A 27,438-nucleotide genomic window follows, 5' to 3' on the forward strand; every position below is an offset into this window, starting at 1 on the left:
AAGGCTAATTTGAGGCCAGTTTGCAGTGAAGTTTAGATTCACCTTCAAGTCAAAGCTCTATCCTAAATGAGAATGTTATGTGGCACCACATTGGCTGGAGGAGAACTTTAAGCCAGTGCGTATTGAAGGAGCTTAGTACAAGGGGCTAGTTTAGATTCACCTTCATGAGAGAGAGGCTTAGAGAGTCCCTACAGTTCCTCAGCAGAGTCTCACACTCCGTCACCGACTTGTTGTCCAGAGCGATGCCGTTGATCTGGGGACAACAGAGGACACGCTCAGAAACACACTACTCAAACTACACCTTTCTCAGACACAAACACACATTCTGCTAGGTTGTCTTGCTTTCAAGCTAGGTTGAGAATGAACCTAACCCTAAGATATTCACTGCCCCCGAAGAACAGTGCTAGAGACTGGAGTCTGCCTTCCTTCCTGCTGCAGCGGCTCTTCCATCAGAAAGGCGGTCCAGCGGCTCTTCCATCAGAAAGGCGGTCCAGCGGCTCTTCCATCAGAAAGGCGGTCCAGCGGCTCTTCCATCAGAAAGGCGGTCCAGCGGCTCTTCCATCAGAAAGGCGGTCCAGCGGCTCTTCCATCAGAAAGGCGGTCCAGCGGCTCTTCCATCAGAAAGGCGGTCCAGCGGCTCTTCCATCAGAAAGGCGGTCCAGCGGCTCTTCCATCAGAAAGGCGGTCCAGCGGCTCTTCCATCAGAAAGGCGGTCCAGCGGCTCTTCCATCAGAAAGGCGGTCCAGCGGCTCTTCCATCAGAAAGGCGGTCCAGCGGCTCTTCCATCAGAAAGGCGGTCCAGCGGCTCTTCCATCAGAAAGGCGGTCCAGCGGCTCTTCCATCAGAAAGGCGGTCCAGCGGCTCTTCCATCAGAAAGGCGGTCCAGCGGCTCTTCCATCAGAAAGGCGGTCCAGCGGCTCTTCCATCAGAAAGGCGGTCCAGCGGCTCTTCCATCAGAAAGGCGGTCCAGCGGCTCTTCCATCAGAAAGGCGGTCCAGCGGCTCTTCCATCAGAAAGGCGGTCCAGCGGCTCTTCCATCAGAAAGGCGGTCCAGCGGCTCTTCCATCAGAAAGGCGGTCCAGCGGCTCTTCCATCAGAAAGGCGGTCCAGCGGCTCTTCCATCAGAAAGGCGGTCCAGCGGCTCTTCCATCAGAAAGGCGGTCCAGCGGCTCTTCCATCAGAAAGGCGGTCCAGCGGCTCTTCCATCAGAAAGGCGGTCCAGCGGCTCTTCCATCAGAAAGGCGGTCCAGCGGCTCTTCCATCAGAAAGGCGGTCCAGCGGCTCTTCCATCAGAAAGGCGGTCCAGCGGCTCTTCCATCAGAAAGGCGGTCCAGCGGCTCTTCCATCAAAGGCGGTCCAGCGGCTCTTCCATCAGAAAGGCGGTCCAGCGGCTGTTCTATCAGAAATGTAGTTCCCACATTTCAATGACAATAGGACTGAGGCGAATTCTAAAAAATACTTGAGGGGAGAGGGGCGCAGGGAGGGAGAAGAGGACATTTGGTAATAAATGCAAGCCTGAGTCTCTTCTAAAAAGAGGTCAGTGAATATTTAACACTGTACTGTTTGAAGCAGTTTATTCCATCTGTGGGGCTGACAGCTTAGTCTGAGACATTGGAGTAATGAGCATTAGTATATGCAGATTGTGCACTGACTGCATGTCACTCTAGGGTCAGCGCGTTCAAGTCCTTTCCCTACTAACATCATTAAACATCTACCGTATATGCGAAATATAACCTGCTACTACATTCATTAACAACTACAAGCACATCTTATAAGACGATACACAACCATGATTGACATCTGCAGGCATCTGATCCAACGATCGCTAATCACTAACACTGAGCGGTCATCTCCCATATCAGCTAGCCTGACTTTACTATTGAAGGTGAGGGTATCAACTGGGTGTATCCCAAATGGCACCCTAAGCCCTATATAGTGCATTACTTTTGACCTTGGCCTAATGTGCTCTGGTTAAAAACAGTGCTGCATGTAGGGAGTAATAGGGTGCACTACTGCGACACAGCCCTGGTCTGCCATTAGAGGTGAGTGGGGAGACATCTAAGCCCAGTAGCTTTATTAAGCAGCAGAACTTCACCGTCAGGATCTGGAGGATTATGCTTTCTGCTGCAGTTGGTGGATCATGATTAGAGAGCAGGTCATTCTGCTAGGTAGAGTGATGACTGGCTATGATTCTGTCTGTCACTAAGTCACTAGAGACATTTATTTTATTTCACCAGGTAGGCAAGTTGAGAACAAGTTCTCACTTACAATTGCGACCTGGCCAAGATAAAGCAAAGCAGTTCGACACATACAACACAGAGTTACACATGGAGTAAAACAAACATACAGTCAATACAGTAGAAAAATAAGTCTATATACAATGTGAGCAAGTGAGGTGAGATAAGGGAGGTGAAGGCAAAGAAAAGGCCATGGTGGCGAAGTAAATACAATATAGCAAGTAAAACACTGGAATGGTTGATTTGCAGTGGAAAATGTGCAAAGTAGAGATATAAATAATGGGGTGCAAAGGAGCAAAATAAATAAATAAATACAGTAGGGGAAGGGGTAGTTGTTTGGGCTAAATTATAGATGGGCTATGTACAGGTGCAGGAATATGTGAGCTGCTCTGACAGCTGGTGCTTAAAGCTAGTGAGGGAGCTAAGTGTTTCCGGTTTCAGAGATTTTTGTAGTTTTGTAGTTTGTTCCAGTCACTGGCAGCAGAGAAAATGACCTGGAGCCACTGGAGCCAGTGGGTTTGGCGACGAGTATGAAGCGAGGGCCAGCCAATGAGAGCGTACAGGTCGCAGTGGTGGGTAGTATATGGGGCTTTGGTGACAAAACGGATGGCACTGTGATAGACTGCATCCAATTTATTGAGTAGGGTATTGGAGGCTATTTTGTAAATGACATCGCCAAAGTTGAGGATTGGTAGGATGGTCAGTTTTACAAGGGTATGTTTCGCAGCATGAGTGAAGGATGCTTTGTTGCGGAATAGGAAGCCAATTCTAGATTTAACTTTGGATTGGAGATGTTTGATGTGAGTCTGGAAGGAGAGTTTACAGTCTAACCAGACACCTAGGTATTTGTAGTTGTCCACATATTCTAAGTCAGAGCCGTCCAGAGTAGTGATGTTGGACAAGCAGGCAGGTGCAGGCAGCGATCGGTTGAAGAGCATGCATTTAGTTTTACTTGTATTTAAGAGCAATTGGAGGCCACGGAAGGAGAGTTGTATGGCATTGAAGCTCGCCTGGAGGGTTGTTAACACAGTGTCCAAAGAAGGGCCAGAAGTATACAGAATGGTGTTGTCTGCGTAGAGGTGGATCAGAGACTCACCAGCAGCAAGAGCGACATCATTGATGTATACAGAGAAGAGAGTCGGTCCAAGAATTGAACCCTGTGGCACCCCCATAGAGACTGCCAGAGGCCCGGACAACAGACCCTCCGATTTGACACACTGAACCCTATCAGAGAAGTAGTAAGTGAACCAGGCGATGCAATCATTTGAGAAACCAAGGCTATTGAGTCTGCCGATGAGGATGTGGTGATTGACAGAGTCGAAAGCCTTGGCCAGGTCAATGAATACGGCTGCACAGTATTGTTTCCTATCGATGGCGGTTAAGATATCGTTTAGGACCTTGAGCGTGGCTGAGGTGCACCCATGACCAGCTCTGAAACCAGATTGCATAGCGGAGAAGGTATGGTGGGATTCAAAATGGTCGGTAATCTGTTTGTTGACTTGGCTTTCGAAGACCTTAGAAAGGCAGGGTAGGATAGATATAGGTCTGTAGCAGTTTGGGTCAAGAGTGTGCCCCCCTTTGAAGAGGGGTATGACCGCAGCTGCTTTCCAATCTTTGGGAATCTCAGACGACACTAAAGAGAGGTTGAACAGGCTAGTAATAGGGGTGGCAACAATTTCAGCAGATAATTTTAGAAAGAAAGGGTCCAGATTATCTAGCCCGGCTGATTTGTAGGGGTCCAGATTTTGCAGCTCTTTCAGAACATCAGCTGACTGGATTTGGGAGAAGGAGAAATGGGGAGGGCTTGGGCGAGTAGCTGTGGGGGGTGCAGTGCTGCTGACCGGGGTAGAGGTAGCCAGGTGGAAAGCATGGCCAGCCGTAGAAAAATGCTTATTGAAATTCTCAATTATAGTGGATTTATCGGTGGTGACAGTGTTTCCTATCTTCAGTGCAGTGGGCAGCTGGGAGGAGGTGTTCTTATTCTCCATTGACTTTACAGTGTCCCAGAACTTTTTTGAGTTTGTGTTGCAGGAAGCAAATTTCTGCTTGAAAAAGCTAGCCTTGGCTTTTCTAACTGCCTGTGTATATTGGTTTCTAGCTTCCCTGAAAAGTTGCATATCACTGGGGCTGTTCGATGCTAATGCAGAACGCCATAGGATGTTTTTGTGTTGGTTAAGGGCAGTCAGGTCTGTAGAGAACCAAGGGCTATATCTGTTCCTGGTTCTAAATTTCTTGAATGGGGCATGCTTATTTAAGATGGTAAGGAAGGCATTTAAAAAAAATAACCAGGCATCCTCTACTGACGGGATGAGATCAATATCCTTCCAGGATACCCCAGCCAAAAAGGCCTCCTCGCTGAAGTGTTTCAGGGAGCGTTTGACAGTGATGAGGGGTGGTCGTTTGACCGCAGACCCGTTACGGATGCAGGCAATGAGGCAGTGATCGCTGAGATCTTGGTTGAAAACAGCAGAGGTGTATTTAGAGGGCAAGTTGGTTAGGATGATATCTATGAGGGTGCCCGTGTTTACGGCTTTGGGGTGGTACCTGGTAGATAATTTGTGTGAGATTGAGGGCATCAAGCTTAGATTGTAGGATGGCTGGGGTGTTAAGCATGTTCCAGTTTAGGTCGCCTAGCAGCACGAGCTCTGAAGATAGATGGGGTGCAATCAGTTCACATATGGTGTCCAGAGCACAGCTGGGGCCAGAGGGTGGTCTATAGCAGGCGGCAACGGTGAGAGACTTGTTTTTAGAGAGGTGGATTGTTAAAAGTAAAAGTTCAAATTGTTTGGGTACAGACCTGGAGAGTAAGACAGAACTCTGCAGGCTATCTGCAGTAGATTGCAACACCGGCCCCTTTGGCTGTTCTATCTTGTCTGGAAATGTTGTAAAATTTCAGAATTTTTGGTGGTCTTCCTAAGCCAGGATTCAGACACGGCTAGAACATCCGGGTTGGCAGAGTGTGCTAAAGCAGTGAATAAAACAAACTTAGGGAGGAGGCTTCTAATGTTAACATGCATGAAACCAAGGCTATTACGGTTACAGAAGTCATCAAAAGAGAGCGCCTGGGGAATAGGAGTGGAGCTAGGCACTGCAGGGCCTGGATTCACCTCTACATCACCAGAGGAACAGAGGAGGAGTAGGATAAGGGTACGGCTAAAAGCTATGAGAATTGAACGTCTGGAACAGAGAGTAAAAGGAGGTTTCTGGGGGGCGATAAAATAGCTTCACGGTATAATGTAAAGACAAAGGTATGGTAGGATGTGAATACAGTGGAGGTAAACCTAGGTATTGAGTGATGATGAGAGAGATATTGTCTCTAGAAACATCATTGAAACCAGTTGATGTCATCGCATGTGTGGGTGGTGGAACTGAAAGGTTGGATAAGGTATAGTGAGCAGGGCTAGAGGCTCTACAGTGAAATAAGCCAATAAACACTAACCAGAACAGCAATGGACAAGGCATATTGACATTAAGGAGAGGCATGCTTAGTCGAGTGATCATAAGGGTCCAGTGAGTAGAGGTTGGTTGGGGTCACGGCGATTCAGACAGCTAGCCGGGCCATCGGTAGCAAGCTAGCATAGGATGGAGGTCTGTTTTTAGCCACCCCGTGCGTTTCCGCCGGTAGATTAGTGGGGTTCCGTGTGGTAGAGGGGATCAATCCAATTGGCAAAATAGATATAGTTATAGTGACCCAAGAAAAATTGTCCGATAGACTTATTCAGATAGCAGCCGATAAGACAGCTAACGATTAGCGGGCCGCAGATTAGCGTTCAGGTAACGTCGCGACGGAGGGGCCAGTTGGATAACTCCCTCGGGCAGATAACGTCGGTAGTCCAGTCGTGAAGGCCCGGTGGGGCTCCGCATTGGCAGTAAAATGGGTCCGGATAGGTGATTGAAGCCCAGGAGTGGCTGATGGAACTCTTCAGCTGGCTAGCTCCGGAATAATTGATGTTTGCTCCGGGATCGACGTAAACCAATAGTCACATGGATAGCAGCTAGCTAGCTGCGAAATCCAGGTGTAAATGTCCAGAGCTTGCGGTTGAAATCCGGGGATATGGAGAGAAAAATAGGTCCGGTATGTTCTGGTCTGAGTCGCGTTGTACAAAACTGGCGATAGATTTTCGAGCTAAAGGAACAGCTGATGATGACAAACCGTGGTTAGCCGAATACTAACGTACTAATACTAATACTAACTAGACATACATGGAACAGGGGTGAAATCAGGTGAAGGAAAAGGAGGGAGAGGTTGGAAGATAACGGATTAGAAGAAGAACAGGAGGAGAAGAACAGGAGGAGGAGAATGAGGCGGAGAAGAAGAGGAGTAGACGTGGGAGGAGTAGATGTGGGAGGAGGTGGAGGATGAAAAGAGGTGTAGGAGAAGGACTCACAGCGATAAGTCTGTCTCCGACTGTCAGAGATCCCTCCCTGGTAGCAGGACTCCCCTGGACCAGGGCCGTCACAAACACGCCACTCTCCAGACCTATACCGCTGTCTGGATTAGAGAGAAGGATAGATGACAAAGATATAAAAGCCATGTCCACTAGATGGAACATTATTAAAAGGGATGCATCATAAGGCAGAGTTCAATATGGAAGGTGCCAGAACACTCATTACCAACGTTAACTCTAAAAAGAGTTTGTCAAAAAAGCTGGTACCTTTGTGTCCGATTAGGTTGATGTGTATGGGGGTGACCAGCCTCCCTCCCAGAGACTTCCTCCTGCGCACCACCATGTTGATCAGTCCGCCTCCATTAAGCACCGCGTTCACCACCTGCTTCCTGTCCTTATTGGTCAAATTCACATCATTTAACTTCAGCAGCCAATCGTTCACTCTGAAAAGCAGGAAGTGAAAACGTGTTATTGGAGATGAGGAAAGAACAGGTTGTGTTCAGTGATGTTAAAAGTAACAGATGGAAATGTTTTTTAAAAATCTGAGAATTACCTTAACCTTCCATCTGCAATACTTCCTCTGTCAACTCTTGTCACAAATATTCCACAATCTCCTGGTAAATACGGATCATTTACCCCTTCTGCTATGTCAAACCCAAGTGCCTTCAAATCCATGTCATCCTGCAGAAAACATCTAAGTTTAATATACTGTACACTGGTTTTCTATACATCGGTTCAGAGACAATGTATTTACCAGGATTTGGAAATCAATTTATCAAAGTATGAAATCAGTCAATTGAGCCATCAATAATACATCCACGCATGGGGAAATAATAATTCAATTAAATCGATAACAGTAGTTGACGTCTCGAGACTGACCCTGTCCTTCTCAAACTCCACCACCTCAGTCTCCCACTCCAGAGAGTCTGTGTCGATAGCCGAGTCATGGGAGCTGTGTGCCATCAGCTGACAGAACCTTCCCTCCTTGTCCAGCTGGCTCTCCATCTTCTCTCTGAACACAGTGACAAGACACAGGTCAGGAAGTGATATCACAAAGTATGTGAGGACGGCTGGGGGTTGTTTCGAAACATCCGGAAGTTGGGGAATTGAGCATTTTTCAAACACGTGAAAAAGCTTTTTCCTGCAATCTAGATCTATAATCATTATGCTACCTTCTATGTAAAAAAGATGTCACATTTCCTAAATATCTAAGCCTACCTCTTGATCGGTCTATGGCCACCTGACTGGTGGTTCTTTATTAAACAAACTACATTTGCTTCTCTGGTAAAATCTGGGTAACACATTCAAAGAATGAGAGACTTATTCAGCACATTTAGTTATTGCTCGTTTTTCTAAAGTCTACCAACCTTGCCAGCAGGCATGCCAGCTAAGATTGAGTAGCTAGCTTGTCTAAACTAACTTGATAGCCTGAAATTGGTTCTTGGTAGCTAGTTATGAGGTTGGGAAAATATGTGGGCTAGCTAAAGCCAACTTTAGAAAATTGCTAGGTGGCTAGTAGCACTACAACAACAAAAGACAGGACAAATCTGAGGGGGCAAGTGCCCCTGTGCCCCCTATGGGCATGACGCCTCTGCACACAAGTCATGAAGTGACATCCCAGACCTGGCTAACATTAGCCACGCAAAACAAGTGTTGAGCTACAATCCTGCAATCACGAGGTGTGATGTAAACAACCAATCAGATTACCCACATGATCTCCGTGTAGTAGGCTACCAGAGTTTTTCAACCTTTGCTTAGTATTAGCGCGCTACAGTAGCTAGCTGACTGTGCTGTTGTGATAATTTCCATCTGCTTGGAGCCTTCCTCCGATCGCTGTTTTATTGTTGACTCCTCCCCTTGTCTCCGTTGTCCAATGGATTATTGCCTCTGGAATCTGTCTTTTTGGATTTACCTCACTATATCGCTATTGGATTAGCTGACAATCCCTCTGAAGGGTATCGCTCCTTGGTCCTCCTTTGGTAGCCAACTCAGCCGTCAATCGGTAAGTCTCTGCTCTCTCTTTTTGTGTGTGTTCTGTGGTTTCCTGCCTGTGCAAGACTAGTTGGTGTTGTTCTCTGGCTTACTACTTAGCCATGTTGACCGTGGTTGGTTGGCTAGCTAGCTAACGTCAGCAGGCTGGTAGGGCTAGTGTCTGCAGGCTGGTAGGGCTAGTGTCTGCAGGCTGGTAGGGCTAACGTCTGCAGGCTGGTAGGGCTAACGTCTGCAGGCTGGTAGGGCTAACGTCTGCAGGCTGGTAGGGCTAACGTCTGCAGGCTGGTAGGGCTAACGTCTGCAGGCTGGTAGGGCTAACGTCTGCAGGCTGGTAGGAATAGCGTCTGCAGGCTAAAGTCTGCAGGAATTCTGATCGGAAAATAGAAAAGTGAGGTGTAACTTTGCATTGGGGCTTTTGATGCGTATAATAACGCAAATCCATATATTCATTGTAGTTGCATTTATGCTACCTACCATTTAAAGATGCTGCAAGTGCAGCAAGTCTAAAAAGCGGTAGGAAGGTCATATTCTGCAGTGTGTAAAGGAAAGTTTGAAGGAGAAACTGGCCTACGGTGGCTGACTGTCACTAAGATGCATTATATCCTCATGAGACAGACCTAGAGGGGGTCTTTGACTTGAAAGTCTAAATCTTACTATTTTCTTCTTCGTCACAAGGAAGGAGGTCGACCTCTCAAAGTCACAAGAAACAGAGAGAATTTAAAATGGCAGTCACACACTGACCAGTAGAGGGAGATGTTCACATCAATACAGAGAGGATGAGAAAGTTGAAAGTGCGTGTGTGTGTGTGTGTGTGTGTGTGTGTATATATAAAGACTCAGGGACTCACTTGAATTCTTTCAGTTCCCGTGACGAGTCGTTCTTCTGCTTCCTCATGTCGTCAAGGTTACGCAGGGCGTCGGCCAGATCGCTGACCGCCCGGTCCCTCTCCCTACGCAGGTTATCACACAGCGTCCTGGTGGGGCAGGATATGACATCGTCAAGCATCAGCACAGTTTAGTCTGTTAATATTCCTTGCATCCCCTCTCCTTGCTTCCTTCTCGAAACGCATTGGGGAAGATCCGAGGTTCCCCCTCTCTGACCATTTACTCCAATGTGTTTTCAGAAGAGGGCAAGGAGAGAAGATACAAGGAATCAAAGAAAGACCAATTAAGAGCGAGTCTACCCCACCTTTTCTTTTCCCTCTCTCCAGCCCCCCTTCTCTCTCCCCTGTACTCACCGTATGCTCTCTCTCTCTGCCACTATCTTGTCTCTCTCCTGGAAGGCCCAGTCACGTCGACACTTGGCCACCTCAGCCTCCTGCGTGGCCTCCTTCAGCTCCTGAGACATGGCTTCGTACTGCTTCCTCAACACCTCCATCTCCTTGTTGACACGCTCTATGTCCAGGGTGGCAGAATCTTGTTTCTGTCACACACAGGAGACACGGACACACGCACACACAGACACACATGAGACGCAGACACAAGAGAAAAGCGGACACACAGGAGACACAGAGACACAGTTAGTCAGTCACTTTCAGTACATGCAACTTGAACAGATCAAACCCAAATTTCCAGAAACTTTCCAGGTTTCTCAGTAATCCCAGTTGGAGAATTCCCACAATCAGAAGGAAATAACCAGAGGAAATCCTCCAACTGGTATTTCTAACACATATTTTAAAGGTGAACTCAGCGATATGACATAGAAAGTAAACAGCATAGTGGGTCAATTTCCGCAACAACTAAGAGGTTTGAAGCGAGGCTCAACTTCTCTGCTGTTTTGGTGCCCTTGCTTTCACGCTGTAACTGCGTGACGTGAACCCGTGCACATATGTATGACTGTGTGAGAGCGAAGTCTTGCATCTCGCTCATCTCAATATCTGCGGTGCTGCCGAGTCAACCGTTTTACTGAGTCAACCTTTAGGCATCCCGACTTTTTAAAATGTATTTTACCTTTATTTAACTAGACAAGTCAGTTAAGAACAAATTCTTATTTTCAATGACGTGGCTGGGAGCTGTCACTTCATCATGTGTCTAACCTGTGGCTGGGAGCTGTCACTTCATCATGTGTCTAACCTGTGGCTGGGAGCTGTCACTTCATCATGTGTCTAACCTGTGGCTGGGAGCTGTCACTTCATCATGTGTCTAACCTGTGGCTGGGAGCTGTCACTTCATCATGTGTCTAACCTGTGGCTGGGAGCTGTCACTTCATCATGTGTCTAACCTGTGGCTGGGAGCTGTCACTTCATCATGTGTCTAACCTGTGGCTGGGAGCTGTCACTTCATCATGTGTCTAACCTGTGGCTGGGAGCTGTCACTTCATCATGTGTCTAACCTGTGGCTGGGAGCTGTCACTTCATCATGTGTCTAACCTGTGGCTGGGAGCTGTCACTTCATCATGTGTCTAACCTGTGGCTGGGAGCTGTCACTTCATCATGTGTCTAACCTGTGGCTGGGAGCTGTCACTTCATCATGTGTCTAACCTGTGGCTGGGAGCTGTCACTTCATGTGTCTAACCTGTGGCTGGGAGCTGTCACTTCATCATGTGTCTAACCTGTGGCTGGGAGCTGTCACTTCATCATGTGTCTAACCTGTGGCTGGAAGCTGTCACTTTTTGACAGGCAGCAGGGATGGTGTTGATAACTGGGTAGATTGTATTTTTTTCTTTATTCAAATTGACCTTCGATGCCTATGTACTTTGTCCATACCGGTGTTTCAGAAAACATTTGTGTGTGTGTGCTTGCGTGTGTACACAGTGGCAATAAAAATGATGTGAACCCTTTGGAAATACCTGGATTTCTGCATAAATTGGTCATAAAAGTTGATCTGATCTTCTTCTAGGTCACAACAAGACAAAACAGTCCGCTTAAACCAATAAACAATTATCATGTCTTTATTGAACACACTATGTAAACATTCACAGTGCAGGGTGGAAGAGTATGTGAACCCTTGGATTTAATAACTGGTTGACCCTCCTTTCGCAGCAATAACCTCAAACGTTTTCTATAGTTGCGGATCAGACCTGCACAATGATCAGGATGAATTTTGGACCATTCCTCTTTACAAAACTGTTTCAGTTCAGCAATATTCTTGGGATATCTTGTGTGAACTGCTCTGTTGAGGACATGCCACAGCATCTCAATTGGGTTAAGGTCAGGGCTCTGACTGGGCCACTCCAGAAGGCGTATTTTCTTCTGTTGAAGCCATTCTGTTGTTGATTTACTTCTGTGTTTTGTGTCGTTGTCCTGTTGCGTCACCCAACTTCTGTTGAGCTTCAATTGGCAGACAGATAGGCTAACATTCTCCTGCAAAACGATTGCGGGATGCTGGCTTTCTAGGCAGTCTCAAAGAAAAAGCCATATCGCAGACTGGCCAATAAAAAGAAAAGATTAAGATGGGAAAAACAGACACTGGACAGAGAAACTCTGCCTAGAAGGCCAGCATCCCGGAGTCGCCTCTTCACTGTTGATGTTGAGACTGGTGTTTTGCGGGTACTATTTAATGAAGCTGCCAGTTGAGGACTTGAGGCGTCTGTTTCTCAAACTAGACACACTAATGTGCTTGCCCTCTTGCTCAGTTGTGCACCAGAGCCTCCCACTCCTCTTTCTATTCTGGTTAGAGACAGTTTGCGCTGTTCTGTGAAGGGAGTAGTACACAGCGTTGTACGAGATCTTCAGTTTCATGGCAATTTCTCACATGGAATAGCCTTCATTTCTCAGAACAAGAAGACTGACGAGTTTCAGAAGGAAGTTATTCGTTTCTAGACATTTTGAGCCTGTAATCGAACGCACAAATGCTGATGCTCCAGATACTCAACTAGTCTAAAGAAGGAGTTTTATTGCTTCTTTAAATCAGAACAACAGTTTTCAGCTGTGCTAACATAATTGCAAAAGGGTTTTCTAATGATCAATTAGCCTTTTAAAACTATAAACGTGGATTAGCTAACACAACGTGTCATTGGAACACAGGAGTGATGGTTGCTGATAATGGGCCTCTGTACGCCTATGTAGATATTCCATGAAAAATCTGCCGTTTCCAGCTACAATAGTCATTTACAACATTAACAATTTCTACACTATATTTCTGATCAATTTGATGTTATTTAATGGACACATTTTGCTTTTCTTTCAAAAACAAGGACATTTCTAAGTTACCCCAAACTTTTGAACGGTAGTGTATATATATTTTTTTAAATACGTAAATAGGTGTATTATATCTGTAAGGTGTATGTGTTGTTCCCAGGTGCGAGTGTGTTACCTGTCTAGCAAGGTAATACTCTCTCAGTAGCTGGTCTCCCTGTATGACAACCTTTGTCCTCTCTCTAATACAGGTGTTTGTGCGTTGTTCCCAGGTGTGTGTGTGTGTGTGTGTGTTACCTGTCTAGCCTGGTAGTATTCTCTCAGTAGCTGTTCTTTCTGTATGATAGCTTCTGTCCTCTCCTTGCGGGCCACGTCTCTCTCCTCCCGGACCGCCTCGATATCTTTACAGGCCTGGCTCAACTCCTTCTGGGCCTCAGCCTTGTCCTTCACCTCGTGGCAGTACTTCTCCAACAGCTCGTTCCTCTCACAGATTGCTCTGTCCCGGTCCACCAACGATGAGTTCAGCTCCTAAAAACAAACATTTCAATCAGATTTAACACCATAACACAATCAATCACAAAATCTCTTCGTTGATCAGGCAGTGACAAATTAAGCTAATTGGCAGTGGTCTGAGAGCCTAGTAACCAAAAAAAAGTGTTAAACAAATCAAAATCCTTAAAGTAGCCACTGTAAGAATATGTTGAACGTAAATGCACAACGCAGAGGACTAGAATTAGCGATCAATGGAAACAGCGTTTTTTCTGTAATAGGGCATCAATAGAAATAGTTGGTTTTCAGTTCAACATCTGTTAGTAATGTCAGTCCTAAACTCATAGCTACGTGTGGCATGTTCTCATTGGTCCAACCTGAAATAGGATACTTGTTATTTGGCCATTGGCCCAGTTTTATTGCAAGGAATTCTAATTGGTCAACCACCAGCTAGGGCTGGGTTATAAAGTGCATCCTGTCGCCTTTGTTCTGTGGAGAATCACTGAGGCCAGGGAAGCATGTACATCTACCGCTCTGCATGATTTGTCCACTTTGAATAAGAATAAACATATTTTCCTCCCCCTGATTTGTTTTGGGGTCTGTGTTATTGAAGAATAACATCAACTGCTAACACTTGGTGCTGTGACCCGAAATGAATTGGTCTAAACAGCAACAAGAAAAACTCAACTGTGTGTTGATCCAGAAGAAAGGCTGAGCACAACCCACTTTGGGGAGTCAACTCTTAATCTCCTGATTGATGGCAGAAGTGCTGGGTAAGTCAACACCAATATAACAAAACTTTTTTTTCTTCTTTAAAAAAAATCAGGTTAAAATTAGTGCGTACAATGAGTGATACGTATCTGTGATGTATAAGGTTCAAGTCCTTTGTTCTCTATTAAAAGGTTAGAGTCCTTTCTTTTTGTGAAACCTTGTTGCATAGAAGTGAGCTGCTAGTTGAGTAGCAATTTTTACACGTGTGGTTAATGTAAGCCTTCAACAAGCTTTTTGAAGTGGACATAAGTTATGGGTAGCCAGGCCCTACAGAAACAATGTGTTCTAGAAGAGGTTTTGTGTTCTAGAAGAGGTTTGAGTCCTTAAAAGGGGTTACACACACTTTGGGGTGAAATAAATACATTTCATTTTTATTTCACCTTTATTTAACCAGGTAGGCCAGTTGAGAACAAGTTCTCATTTACAACTGCGACCTGGCCAAGATAAAGCAGTGTGAAAAAACAACAGAGTTACGGAATAAACAAACATACAGTCAATAACATAATATAAGATCTGTATATGGTGTGTGCAAATGAAGTAAGGAGGTAAGGCAATAAATAGGCCATAGGGTCAAAGTAATTACAATTTAGCAATTAACACTGGAGTGATAGATGTGCAGATGAGGATGTGCAAGTAGAAATACTGGTGTGCAAAAGAGCAGGGAAAAAAAGAGAAAAATATGGGGATGAGGTAGGTAGTTGGTTGGATGGGCTATTTACAGATGGGCAGTGTACAGCTACACCGATCAGTAAGCTGCTCAGATAGCTGAAGTCTCCAACTTGTTCCAGCAATTTGTTCCAGTCATTGGCAGCAGAGAACTGGAAGCCAAAGTTGGTATTGGCTTTGGGGATGACCAGTGAGATATACCTGCTGGAGCGCGTGCTATCGTGACCAGTGAGATGAAATAAGGAGGAGCTTTACCAAGCAAATACTTAGAGCCAGTGGGTCTGTCGAACTAATATGTAGCGAGGGCCAGCTGATGAGAGCACACAGGTCACAGTGGTGGGTGGTATATGGGGCTTTGGTGACAAAACAACTGTTGAAGTTAATGTAATGCCATTGTTAAGTGAGAAAACCACTCTGGAAAAGGTTGGAACAGCTCCTCCAGATGTGAGCATGAAAGAGATTTTAAATTCACTGTCTAGTGTGATAGCCCCTCCATGCTCTTTCTTCTGGGTTTTGCTGTGCTTACTTCCTGCAGGAGATTGGTGGGCGGAGCTGGGAGGGTAATCAGTGCTGAGTGGGCACACCTGTGAAAGCTCAGGTGTGGCATAAAACCACTTTTTCCCCATTCAGCAAGAGAGTCCTCTCTCCATGCATACCTTTGGTTGTTTTGTTGTGGCTTTGGCAGTTGACACCTAATTTACTGACTCATGCCTCACCTGATTACTGTTGTGAGTTTTTACTTTATTTATGGAATAAATTCATTTTGTTATTCCTTTACTGTGTGGTTTCCCATTGTTACAATCTTGAGCCAGGTTGTAACAAGTGGGGGCTCATCTGGGACCTCTGGAGTTACTCCCTGGAATTGCATTTGTTTAGTAGCATTTTCTAACTGGTTAATGTGGTATTTCAAAGTAAAGTGCTATGTGATTATTGTTTGGCTAACCCTTCTGTCTATGGGGTTGTGTTGTGGGCACTACTTTGACTGGAAGTTATATACTAAGGTACAAAGTATGTGACATTTGGATACTGCCAGTTGCTACTCTCTTTGGTTACACACCTGTGGTTGGTGTGGAAGTAGTGTTGGTTTGTGCTGCAGTTGAGAGAGGATCACAGTTTATCTCCATCCCCTGTTCCGGTTGGAGATCCTGCTTTGTTCATTGTTGGGACATCAGGTTAGTGTTTGTGCTGTGTTAGCAGTGAGAGATTGTTCGGGTAGCGTGAACGGACCACCTGGACTTGTCTTCTCCCCTGGTAGGTTTAGCGACGTTATGACATGTTGGGCAGTGTTAACTCTGTTACTTTTGTTTAGTGACCGTGGCTGGAGGCAGTTGTCTCGGGAGTACATCCATGGCTCAGAGGAGTAACCAGCTTGCTGGGAGCTTTTTCTGCCACAGCGGGCTAAAGTACATAAATACCCACCGCCAGTAACTGCATGAAGACTAGGGTTGAGCTAGTAATAGGTTGAGGAAGTTCCATTTGTTTTTTTGTCTCTCGTGTGGTTGACACTGTGCTTCTATTTTCTTAAACCCAATTGGGCCGAGAACAGGTTGTTCGTCCATAGTTGGTTTACTGTTAGACTATGGCTAACATTGGCGAATTCTTCAAGTCCCGAGGGAGGAGCTTCTGGATTGCTATACTAAAGACCAATTGTTGCGAATTGAGATTGACGATGAGATGTTCAAGTCCATACTAAAGGCCAACTTGATCGAATCCAGCATTCAAATGGAGTAATTTTCTCCTGGTTTGGCTACATTTCGGTCCACTACAAATGCCCCTAATCCGTTCTGAAAAGCAAAAGGAACGGTTGTTGCTACAACTAGATCATGATAGGCTGAAACAGCAACAAGCCTTGCAAAAGGTGTTGGAGGTAGAAAGGCTTAAACAAGAACCTGAGTGTGCCAAACTGACACTGCAACAAGTCTGTTTAGATTTGGTCAGAGATGGTAAGGTCGCTGGCATCTCTTAATGACAGTTACAGTGATTTCTCCGGAGGTCGTGCTAAACTTTCCTTCCACTTGGCTGGAAACTTGAGGCTCCTGCCGAAATTCAGTGAAAAGGATCCCGCAATTTCTTTTTCACTGTTTGAAAGGGTAGCAGATTTCAGGAATTGGTCTGACTCCGACCATACGTAGATGTTGCAATGTGTGCTAACTGAGGAAGCACAAGAGGCCTACTCGGCTCTTTACGTTGCTGACAGCCAAAACTATGGCAAAGTTAAAGATGCTGTGTTGCACACCTATGAGTTAGTTCCTGAAGCGTATCACCAGCGGTTTAGAACCTGGAAAAAAGTTGACAGACCTATGTTGAGTTCGCACAGAATTTGCACACCCAGTTTAACCAATGGTGCACTTCATTGGATGTTACAACCTACGAGCAGTTATGCAGTTTAGTTATGCTGGAGCAGTTCAAAGATTCTCTGACTGCCTTGCCACACACAAATGAGCACAAGGTGCAGACCGCCACGGAGGCTGCCGTTTTGGCTGAGGAATATGTGCTGATGCATAAAGGTCACTTCTGGGAACCCCTTCGCAGTGATGGTCCCAGGGAGATTCGTGACTAAATTCTTTAATACTGCGCCGTATCTTGTCTCAAGGGTTGAATGTGGTTCCCATGTGAAATCAAACCATGGCAAAATCTGCAATTTCTGCCGTGGTAAAGGTCATTGAAAAAATGAATGCCCTGTCCTTAGTTAAAGCTAGGCCTTCTGGGGTTAATGCGCCCGTTAGGCCTAACACATTAGCGGCACCTGCTTTTAAGTTAAGGAATTCAATTGTTCCACCTCAAGACCAGTAAAAAAAAACATTGGGTATGGTTGACATTGCATCCATCTATTCACTGTTCATTACGGAGGGTTACGTATCTGTTATGAATTTTATGAATATTGACTAAATGATGTATACATTTAACGTAGAACTACAACTAACAGAATTCTACCCTGTCTCTGTATAATGATAAATAATTTTTGTCCATAAGAAAGAGGGACTGTTAGCAGGCAAGGAACTGTGGCAGACAACTTGTGACCACTGTGGAACTGATAACAGGGAAGGAAGTCTCCCCACCCAGGGAGGGGAGAAACCTTGGGCTTGTAGTAGATTGTATAACAGGTGGCAGGCAATGTATGAGAAGGAGAAGACTTGTGAACTGTATTGTCATCGTCTTAGAGGAGGGACAGTTATGACAAAATGAGAGGTATATAAACCAATGTACATGTAAGGATGGGCAGAGCTCTCGTAAATAAACATTCTGACTATTGTAGACTGGCCTCTGTCTGTTTCATTTCAACAAGAACCTTACAAATTCTTGGTAACAGACCGAGTAGGTTAATGAAGTTCAGTTTATGAACATTGAGAACATAATTCTCATAACAGTATCCTTGATGGGTAACCGAGTGTCCCAGTTAACGTCCTGCGAGACACTGGTGCTTCAGTCTCATTCTTCAGTCAGTGCTCCCTTTTTCTCCAGAGACAGATACAGGACAGTCTTGATCCGAGGGATAGGTTTGCATATTGTCTGTCCCTTTACACAAACCTGTGCTCTCCATAGATGTTGTACAAGGTGAGGTCATGATAGGAGTGCGTCCCTCGTTGCCTGTCAAAGGAGTGGCGGTGATTCTAGGAAATGACCTTGCCGGTGGGCGGGTCTGGCGAAATATATAACCACCTCTCGTGGTTTTCATCCCTTCGGCCCATCTGAGGTGCCGGATGAAAGTGCTGAGTTTCCCCAAAGTCTTTACTGCTTGTGCCGTGACTCGTGCAATGAGCCGCGCTGATTCCGTGTCGGAGTCTGGTGTAGGGACCAGCGAGGTGGCGGACTATTCTGAAACTTGTGGGCCGGACCTTCCTTTCTGTTTCCCGTAGTGACCTGGTAGCAGAACAGTGGGCTGACCCTACTTTGAAATGATTGTTTGAGCAGGTCCTCCTGGCTGATGTTCCAAGTGTAGTACACAGCGATACTACTTACAGGATCAAATTGTTGGTGAGAAAATGGCTGCCTCATGGTGACCCTGTCATTCAAAATTGTGGTACCATATACCTTACGTGATTTTGTTTTTCAGACCTCATGGGGATATTGCTGGTCATTTGGGTGTTCGGAAGACCTATGACCGTATTGTGTGTCATTTCTTTTGGACTTGGCTGAAAAGAGATGTCTCAGCATTTATCAAACTTTGCCAGTTGACTGAGAAGCATAACCAGACGTTAAAGCCAGCACCTTTGTACCCAATACCAGTAGTAAGCCAACCCTTCGAGCATTTAACTATTGATTGTGTTGGCCCATTGCCTTGTTCCAAAGCCGGTTATATTTACCTGCTTACGGTGATGTGACCCGTTCTCCCGCTGCTTATCCTCTCTATCATAACAACCAAGTCTATTGTTAGGGCATTGACTCCGTTTATTTCTGTTTTCAGAATACCCCAAATTATTAAAAGTGATCAAGGTTCCAATTTCACGTTTGCACAGGTGTTAAGCCAACTTCGCATCAGACACAATCTTGCGACCGCATATCATGCAGAGTCAGAGAGCCCTGGAGCGGTTCCATCAGACCTTGAAGTTGTTGTACCGAGACTGGGAGGAGGGGTAGCCTTGGTTGATGCTTGCAGCTAGAAGTTTTACAGGAAAGCACAGGATTTAGCCCTGACAACCTAGTCGCTTAGCCCAGATGGTGTCCTAGAAGGATGGTTAAAGAATTCAGAGTCTCTGGGTAGATTGGATACTCTGCTGGGACACTTGTCTGTTCCTTGTTGTGCCGAGCTCTGAATTTGGTCATGAGTTGTACTACTTTAATTACAGACATGCCTTCTCGTACCCATTTGGTAAATCATGATATTGACGTTGGTGATGCCACACTTATCCGGCAACGGTTTTACCGTGTGTCGTTAGAGAAACAAACATTTAAACTCAGTCAGTATACGCGTGATAATGAAATATTAAGGGGAGGACAATGTTTTTGGCGGATGCGTTGTCCCGTGTGCCTTCTCCTTAGCCGTCCTGTTTAATACTGTGTTTGGTCTCCTCTCGCGGTCTCTCTCCTCCTCTTCTTAATTTGCATCCAGGCGCCATGGTTGCTGGAGGTGTGGGTTAAGTGGTGGACCTAGGTGGTTGGATGTCCAGGGAGTATGGTATATTTTTGCTTGTGTTTATTAAAACATTTTTGAATTTGTTTCAGGGACATAGGAGGTCCCTGTTTTTATGAGTGGGGTGTGATAGACGGAGCAGGGAGGGGCTAATGGGTTTTGCTGTGCTTACTTCCTGCAGGAGATAGTGGGGCAGAGCTGGGAGGGTTGTCAGTGCTGATGGGGCACACCTGTGAAAGCTCAACTGTTGCATAAAGCCACTGTTTCCCCATTCAGCAAGAGATTACTCTCTCCATACATACCTTTGTAGTTGACACCTAATTTACTGACCGTCATGTATCATCTGATTATTGTTGCGAGTGTTTACTTTATGGAATAAATTAATTTTGTTATTCCTTTACTCAGTGTGTGGTTTCCCATTGTAACAAACAATCTTGAGCCAGGTTGTAACAAGTCATATGAAGAACCATTTCAAAGTAGAAGTGTAGGCGAGAGAAAAATATTCTGTCATTGTTGACAAAGATGGAATCTGTCTGATTGGGAAAAATAAAGAATGTCTAATTTGTTGACAAAGACTATGGTCTTGAACTGTTTTAGCAGAAGAAACAAAACGGGTTGAGAAATTCTTTCTGGGGAATCATGACAGGACGTTAAAGTTTGAAAGCTCTTGGTGAACAGAAACCTTGAAAGAGATTCAACAATTACAGGAGAGGGTTGTAAAAACAGACTTGGCGCCAACAAGTGGACACTTTGTTCCCTCAATCTACCCTCAGGCTAAGTTGCGCATGAATGATCGGGTTTCAAGCATCTGGTCAGCATTACCTGGCTTTGAGTCAACAGATTCTGACAGCAGTGACAAACGATGTCTTAGGCCAACCAGAACACAGGCTGTAAAGGGTAGTAAAGACAAACCTGGGGTGAAAGTAATCACACAAATCAGCATCTCAAAAAGATTAATAGTCAAAAACGTTAACATCCACGAGAAGTGGGTATGAAAACATAGGACGATTTGAAGCGTTAAGAAACTCTACAATCTTAGGAAGTTACAAGCCTTTGTTTTGAACAACCGTGAACATGGTGTACTTGAAGAGAAGGTATATGGAGGGCGAGCCATACATGTTTTCCTTAAGGGTCTGACCAATGCTACCACCAATAGGGGAAAGAAACAAATGTTTTCAAAAACCGAAAGAACCGTTGGTTGAATTTGAAGAAAGGTTTAGAGCAGAGGTGGTTAGACACAGTGGGTTACCTGACATGTTAGATAATGCCCCATTTTGAGGAATTGAGTGTAATCACACATCAGCTGATGCAATCCATACATGATGATTTGCGAAAAACCTGTTTACACCACTAATGACTGGGAGAGAAATTACGGCAGACTGTCACAACTGGACAGGGACCAAAAAAAAATGGATTTACTGAAACAGTCTCCCTGAGGTTTTGTGGGTGACACAAACGACTTTCGGCGCCGACGGATATGGCTGCCTCGCTTCGCGTTCCTAGGAAACTATGCAGTGTGTTAATTCTTGCATTTGTTACCCCAGGTAATCTTCGGTTTTATTACATACAGTCGGGAGGAACTATTGGATATAAGAGCAACGTCAACTCGCCAACATTACGACTTTCCTGAAGCGGATCCTCTGTTTGGACCACCACCCAGGACAATGGATCGGATTCAAGCTGGCGCCGCAGATGGGCACATTACGCACCGCTCCCGGGCATACTACTCGCCAATGTCCAGTCTCTTGACAACAAGGTAGACGAAATCCGAGCAAGGGTTGCCTTCCAGAGAGACCATCAGAGATTGTAACGTTCTTTGTTTCACGGAAACATGGCTCACTCGGGATACGAGTCGGTACAGCCACCCAGTTTCTTCACGCATCGCGCCGACAGAAACAAACATCTCTCTGGTAAGAAGAAGGCCGGGGGTGTATGCCTTATGATTAACGAGTCGTGGTGTGATCATAACAACATACAGGAACTCAAGTCCTTTTGTTCACCTGACCTAAAATTCCTTACAATCAAATGACGACCGCATTATCTACCAAGAGAATTCTCTTCGATCATAATCATAGTCGTGTATATCCCGCCCCAATCACACAGACGGCCCTGAAAAAAATTCCTTTGACTCAATGTAAACTGGAAACCACATATCCTGAGGCTGCATTTATTGTAGCTGGGGATTTTAACAAAGCTAATCTGAAAACAATGCTCCCTAAATTTGATCAGCATATCGAATACGTGACCCGGGCTGGCAAAATCTTGGATCATTGTTATTCTAACTTCTGCGACGCATATAAAGCCCTCCCCCGCCCTCCTTTCAGAAAATCTGACCACGACTCCATTTTGTTGCTCCCCGCCTATAGACAGAAACTAAAACAAGCGCCCGTGCTCAGGTCTGTCAAACGCTGGTCCGAACAATCGGATTCCACGCTTCAAGATTGCTTAAATCACGTGGACTGGGATATGTTCCGCATAGCGTCGGACAAAAACATTGATGAATACGCTGATTCGGTGAGCGAGTTTATTAGCAAGTGCATCGGTGATGTTGTACCCACAGCGTCTATTAAAACATTCCCCAACCAGAAACCGTGGATTGATGGCAGCATTTGCGAAAAACTGAAAGCGCGAAGCACTGCTTTTAATCAGGGCAAGGTGACCGGAAACCTGACCGAATACAAACAGTGTAGCTATTCCCTCCGCAAGGCAATCAAACAAGCTAAGCGTCAGTATAGCGACAAAGTAGAGTAGCAATTCAACGGCTCAGACAATAGAGGTATGTGGCAGGGTCTACAGTCAATCATGGACTACAAAAGGAAAACCAGCCCCGTCATGGACCAAACAACCTAAACAATTTCTTTGCTCGCTTTGAGGACAACAGTGCCACTGACACAGCCCGCTACCAAAACCTGCGGGCTCTCCTTCACTGCAGCCAACGTGAGTAGAACATTTAAAAAGTGTTAACCCTCGCAAGGCTGCCGGCCCAGACGGCGTCCTCAGAGCATGCGCAGACCAGCTGGCTGGTGTGTTTACGGACATATTCAATCAATCCTTATCCCAGTCTGCTGTTCCCACATGCTTCAAGAGGGCCATCATTGTTCCTGTTCCCAAGAAATCGAAGGTAACTGAGCTAAATGACTATTGCCCCGTTGCACTCACTTCCGTCATCATGAAGTGTTTTGAGAGACTAGTCAAGGACTAATATCACCTCCACCCTACCTGACAACCTAGACCCACTCCAATTTGCTTACCGCCCCAAAAGGTCCACAGACGACGCAATCACACTGCCCTAACCCATCTGGACAAGAGGAATACCTATGTAAGAATGCTGTTCACCGATTACAGCTCAGCATTTAACACCATAGTACCCTCCAAACTAATTATTAAGCTCGAGACTCTGGGTCTCGACCCCGCCCTGTGCAACTGGGTCCTACTTATTTTCCACCATAATTTGCAAATTAATTAATTAAAAATCCTACAATGTGATTTTCTGGATTTTTTTTCTCCTCATTTTGTCTGTCATAGTTGAAGTTGTACCTATGATGAAAATTACAGGCCTCTCTCATCTTTTTAAGTGGGAAAACTTGCACAATTGGTGGCTGACTAAATACTTATTTGCCCCACTGTATATACTGTACTCTATACCATCTACTGCATCTTGCCTATGCCGTTCGGCTATCGCTCATTCATATATTTTTATGTACATATTCTTATTCATTCCTTTACACTTGTGTGTATAAGGTAGTTGTAAAATTGATAGGTTAGATTACTTGTTAGATTTTACTGCATGGTCGGAACTAGAAGCACAAGCATTTCGCTACACTCGCATTAACATCTGCTAACCATGTGTATGTGACAAATAAAATACAATTTGATTTAAACCGGCTGGAATCAGAGTTGTGCAGGTTCCGAGTGAAACAAACAAGATTCGTTCAGCAGAAGAGAAACCTGGTGAATGTTCATTATTGCGGGATTTCTGGTCACTGGCAACGAATGTCGGAAAAGAAACCATGTTCTTATGAGGAATGGCCAGGAGAAGCAGGGTCTTTATGGGAAAATGGAATCAAGACAACAGCCCCAACGACACTGCTGATGCAGAAATGTAAGAAGCTCTGTGGCTGAGCAGAAGAATTTGCTGGATGATGGGGAGGGAAACTAATAGACCCCCTCTTTCGTACCATCTCAGCTGGTGTGCATATGAAAATTGGATGGATTATACGTTTACATAACTTTGCAGTAGATATGGGTGCTGAAGTCACTATCTTATGCAATATGTCCTCAATACACAGGCAAGAAGATGAGAGCAACAGGAGTGGAGGGGAGACATATGAAACAGACCAAACCATTATCAATTTCTATTGATCCAGTGAAAATTGATGCAGGAGTGTGGATGGCTCATTTGAACAACCTATTTTAGGCCTTGACTACATTAAACATTTCTGAAGGAAAGGTGACATGGCAAATTAGACAACTGCAGGGATCTACAGTTCAGAACCATCCTATTTGGACAATGAAAACAATTTAGTGTGGAACGTTGGATATGGAGCCAGAGTGCTTGACAGGTGTTGCCCCACCTTGCACAAAACAAAGGAAGCTATGGCCGCTACTAAAGTAGTGGAGGCTCCTAACATCATACAACGTGGCACACCATGTTATCCAGCTACTCTTATGCTTCCTCCAGATACCACATTACTTGAACACGACTGAGTTGGTTTTGGATCAGCTCTTTGATGGGTTTATTAAGAGTCAGCCGTTGGAAAACGCTAAGTTTCTTATACCCAGATGGTTAAAACATTGTGGAGGGGGGTGTGAGGAAGGCAGGCTGGGCAGTTACTACAACAGACAATGTGATAGTGACAGACACGTTACCTGCAGGAGCATCAGCACAGGTGGCGGAACTGGTTGCTTTGACAGAAGCATGGAAACAGGCTGAAGGAAAAACAGCTAATATCTACAGACTCAAGGTATGCTTTTGGAAAAATATGGAGAAAGGATTCATATCACTGGGAGCTCCTGTGACGAATGGACCAGAGGTGATGGCTCTACTGAATGCTCTCCAGTTACCTGGACAAGTTGCAATTTTGAAAATGAAAGCACATGGGAAAAATCTTTACAGACAAGAGTAATGGTAATGATTTGGCTGACAGAGCTGCCAAGGTGGCTGCCAAGAGAACACCTCTGTCACCTAAACTGATTAGGATACACCTTGGATACATTGCAACACAGAGATATGCAAAGCAGTGCACCAAAAGATGAAGGTTGGGAATGGATGGCTGCAGGATGCAAACTCAATCAAGGTGTGTGGAAACACAACCTGACCCTACTTGGTGACACAGATCCACTCTTTGGGACACATTAGTGTGGACAAGATAGTTTATCGTTTTGTGGGCAAATGGTGGAATCCTGGTGTGCGTAAAGAGGCTGAGGCTGTTGTGGCGAATTGCAGCATTTGTATGGAAAACACCACCAAAGGACGAGTTAAAGTACAGACACGAGCGCCTGCGCCACAAGGACCCTTCAGACATCTACAGCTTGATTACATCACGCTGCCCAAATGTATAGGACACAAAGATGTGCTGGTCATTGTTGATCATTTTTCATGATGGGTTGAAGCCTACCCTAAGAGGATCTGCACAACACACAACAAAAATTGATTTGAGAAATCATAGAAAGAGAAGTAAAAGAGGCGTGGGGAATAACGTCGTGCCAGGACAGTGGGTGATGGTAAAAAGATATGTAAGACCCATCAGTGCCAAAATGAGAAGGTTTTGCTCATAACTTGGTCAACAGTAAAAGTCCAGGGAAAATCAAAATAGATACATGTTGTCCATTTTGATGACAAAGCGGAGCCTGGAGAATAAAGAACTGATTGATTAGAAATCGGGGGGCAATCTGTTGAAGAAGCATAGTAAGATGATCAGAACCTGATAAGCTTCTATGTTGTATACCACAGTCATCATATTAGGGATATCTAGGTGAAATGTCCAACTTCTTCCTGAAAATCACGACATGCTTTACTTAAGGAAATCTGTGAAACAAAACTTTCTCTTGAAACCAGGACATGTTACTTTCACACTTGTTTCCTTTGTTACAGGTTATGAGACTCTACAGTCTGAAGCAATATCCCTTGATCCAGGACTGTACTTGAAATGATACAAGATCACCGGTGAAGTGCTCATTAGAGAAGTCCTTATCAACCAGTGGAACGGAAGAAGAATTCCTCACTACCGGCAGACTGTCAGAACATCATCTCAAATAGTTATCTATGGGGGACTGATATCAGTGTGGAAGAGCAGGTCACTTTTAAAGGACTTGGTGAATAATTACCTTGCCAATCGAACAATTTAATATTGTCTTGTAGACAATTATTTATTTTGTGTTTCCTCCTAGTACAGGATGTGGTAGGAATTGTAAGGGACATCATTACACCTGTTAATACTTATTTTCTATAACTTTGTTTGAAATCTTATTGTAACAGCAAGTACAATATGCCCTTTGTGTTTTATAGAAATGCAAGGTGTAATGTGAATGATTTTGTTACTGCCTATTTGTTCATGTTTTTTATTTTCTAAAAGACATGTTTTTTTTAGGGGGGAGTAAAAATGTTGAAGATAAATACACAACGCAGAGGACGAGAGGACTAGAATTAACAATCAATGGAAAGTGTTTTTTCTGTAGTTACGTGTAGCACATTCTTATTGGTACAACCTGAAATGGGATACTCGTTATTTTGTAATAGGTCAAACACAGGCTAGGGCTGAGTTACAAAGTAGATCTGGTTCCTTTGTTTTGTGGAGAATCACTGAGGCCAGGGGAGCATGTGTATCTACCTCCCCGCATGATGATTCCTCTTTGAATAAACCTCTTTTCCTCCCCCTGATTTGCTTTGGGGTCTGTTATTGAAGAATAACAACTGTTAGCACCACCTTTTGCCTTGACAGCTCTGCACACTCTTCCTATTCTCTCAACCAGCTTCATGAGGTAGTCACATGGAATGCATTTCAATTAACCGGTGTGCCTTAAGTGAATTTGTGGAATTTCTTTCCTTAACTTCTCTCGGGTAGGGGGCAGCATTTTCACATTTGGATGAAAAGAATACCCAAATTCAACTGCCAGTTACTCATCCCCAGGAGATAAGATATGCATATTATTAGTAGATTTGGATAGAAAACACTCTGAAGTTTCTAAAACTGTTTGAATCATGTCTGTGTACAACAGAACTTATTTTTGTCCTCAAACCCGAGGACAAACCATTCAGAATTTTTTTGTTGTTGAGGTCACTGAGTTTTCATTGGGAAACCAGATTTCTAAGCGAATTGCTTGCAGTTCCTACGGCTTCCACTAGATGTCAACAGTCAGAAATATGTTGAGATTATTCCTTTGTGTAATGAAGAAATACGGCCATCTTGAAGTCGAGGCACTCCAGGTGTCCTGGACATGCGCTTCAATCAAACAGAAGGCATGCAACATTTTGTTTTAATCCTGTATTGAACACATATCATCCCGTCTTCAATTTTATCGATTATTAACGTTAAAAAATACCTAAAGTTGTATTACATAAGTAGTTCATTTATTGGCAAAGTTTACAGGTAACCTTTGAGATATTTTGTCGTCACGTTTGAGCAAGTTGGAACCGGTGTTTTTCTGGATTCAAACGCGCCAAATAAATTGACATTTTGGATATATATCAACGGAATTAATCGAACAAAAGGACCATTTGTGATGTTTATGGGACATATTGGAATGCCA

General features: G+C 44.7%; 1 protein-coding gene and 1 long non-coding RNA gene across 6 annotated transcripts in view; one reads left to right on the forward strand and one right to left on the reverse strand.

Moving 5' to 3' along the window:
* Window positions 1–27,438, reverse strand: part of LOC139562673 (disks large homolog 5-like) — a 105,391-nt gene that overhangs the window by 36,320 nt on the left and 41,633 nt on the right. For all 5 annotated transcript variants that reach the window (XM_071380563.1, XM_071380561.1, XM_071380562.1 and 2 more), the window contains 8 exons: window positions 12,990–13,220; window positions 9,855–10,039; window positions 9,465–9,590; window positions 7,505–7,637; window positions 7,179–7,306; window positions 6,893–7,068; window positions 6,626–6,729; window positions 161–253 (listed from right to left, as the gene is read on the reverse strand). In XM_071380563.1, coding sequence (XP_071236664.1) covers window positions 161–253; window positions 6,626–6,729; window positions 6,893–7,068; window positions 7,179–7,306; window positions 7,505–7,637; window positions 9,465–9,590; window positions 9,855–10,039; window positions 12,990–13,220 — 1,176 coding nt within the window. The remainder of the gene's footprint in view (window positions 1–160; window positions 254–6,625; window positions 6,730–6,892; window positions 7,069–7,178; window positions 7,307–7,504; window positions 7,638–9,464; window positions 9,591–9,854; window positions 10,040–12,989; window positions 13,221–27,438) is intronic.
* Window positions 13,675–26,569, forward strand: LOC139562675 (uncharacterized). The gene is made up of 2 exons (XR_011672424.1): window positions 13,675–13,954; window positions 25,784–26,569. It is a non-coding gene; the product is annotated as an uncharacterized lncRNA (long non-coding RNA).

Source organism: Salvelinus alpinus, chromosome 32, assembly GCF_045679555.1.
Source record: "Salvelinus alpinus chromosome 32, SLU_Salpinus.1, whole genome shotgun sequence".
Classification (NCBI taxonomy): Eukaryota; Metazoa; Chordata; class Actinopteri; order Salmoniformes; family Salmonidae; genus Salvelinus; species Salvelinus alpinus.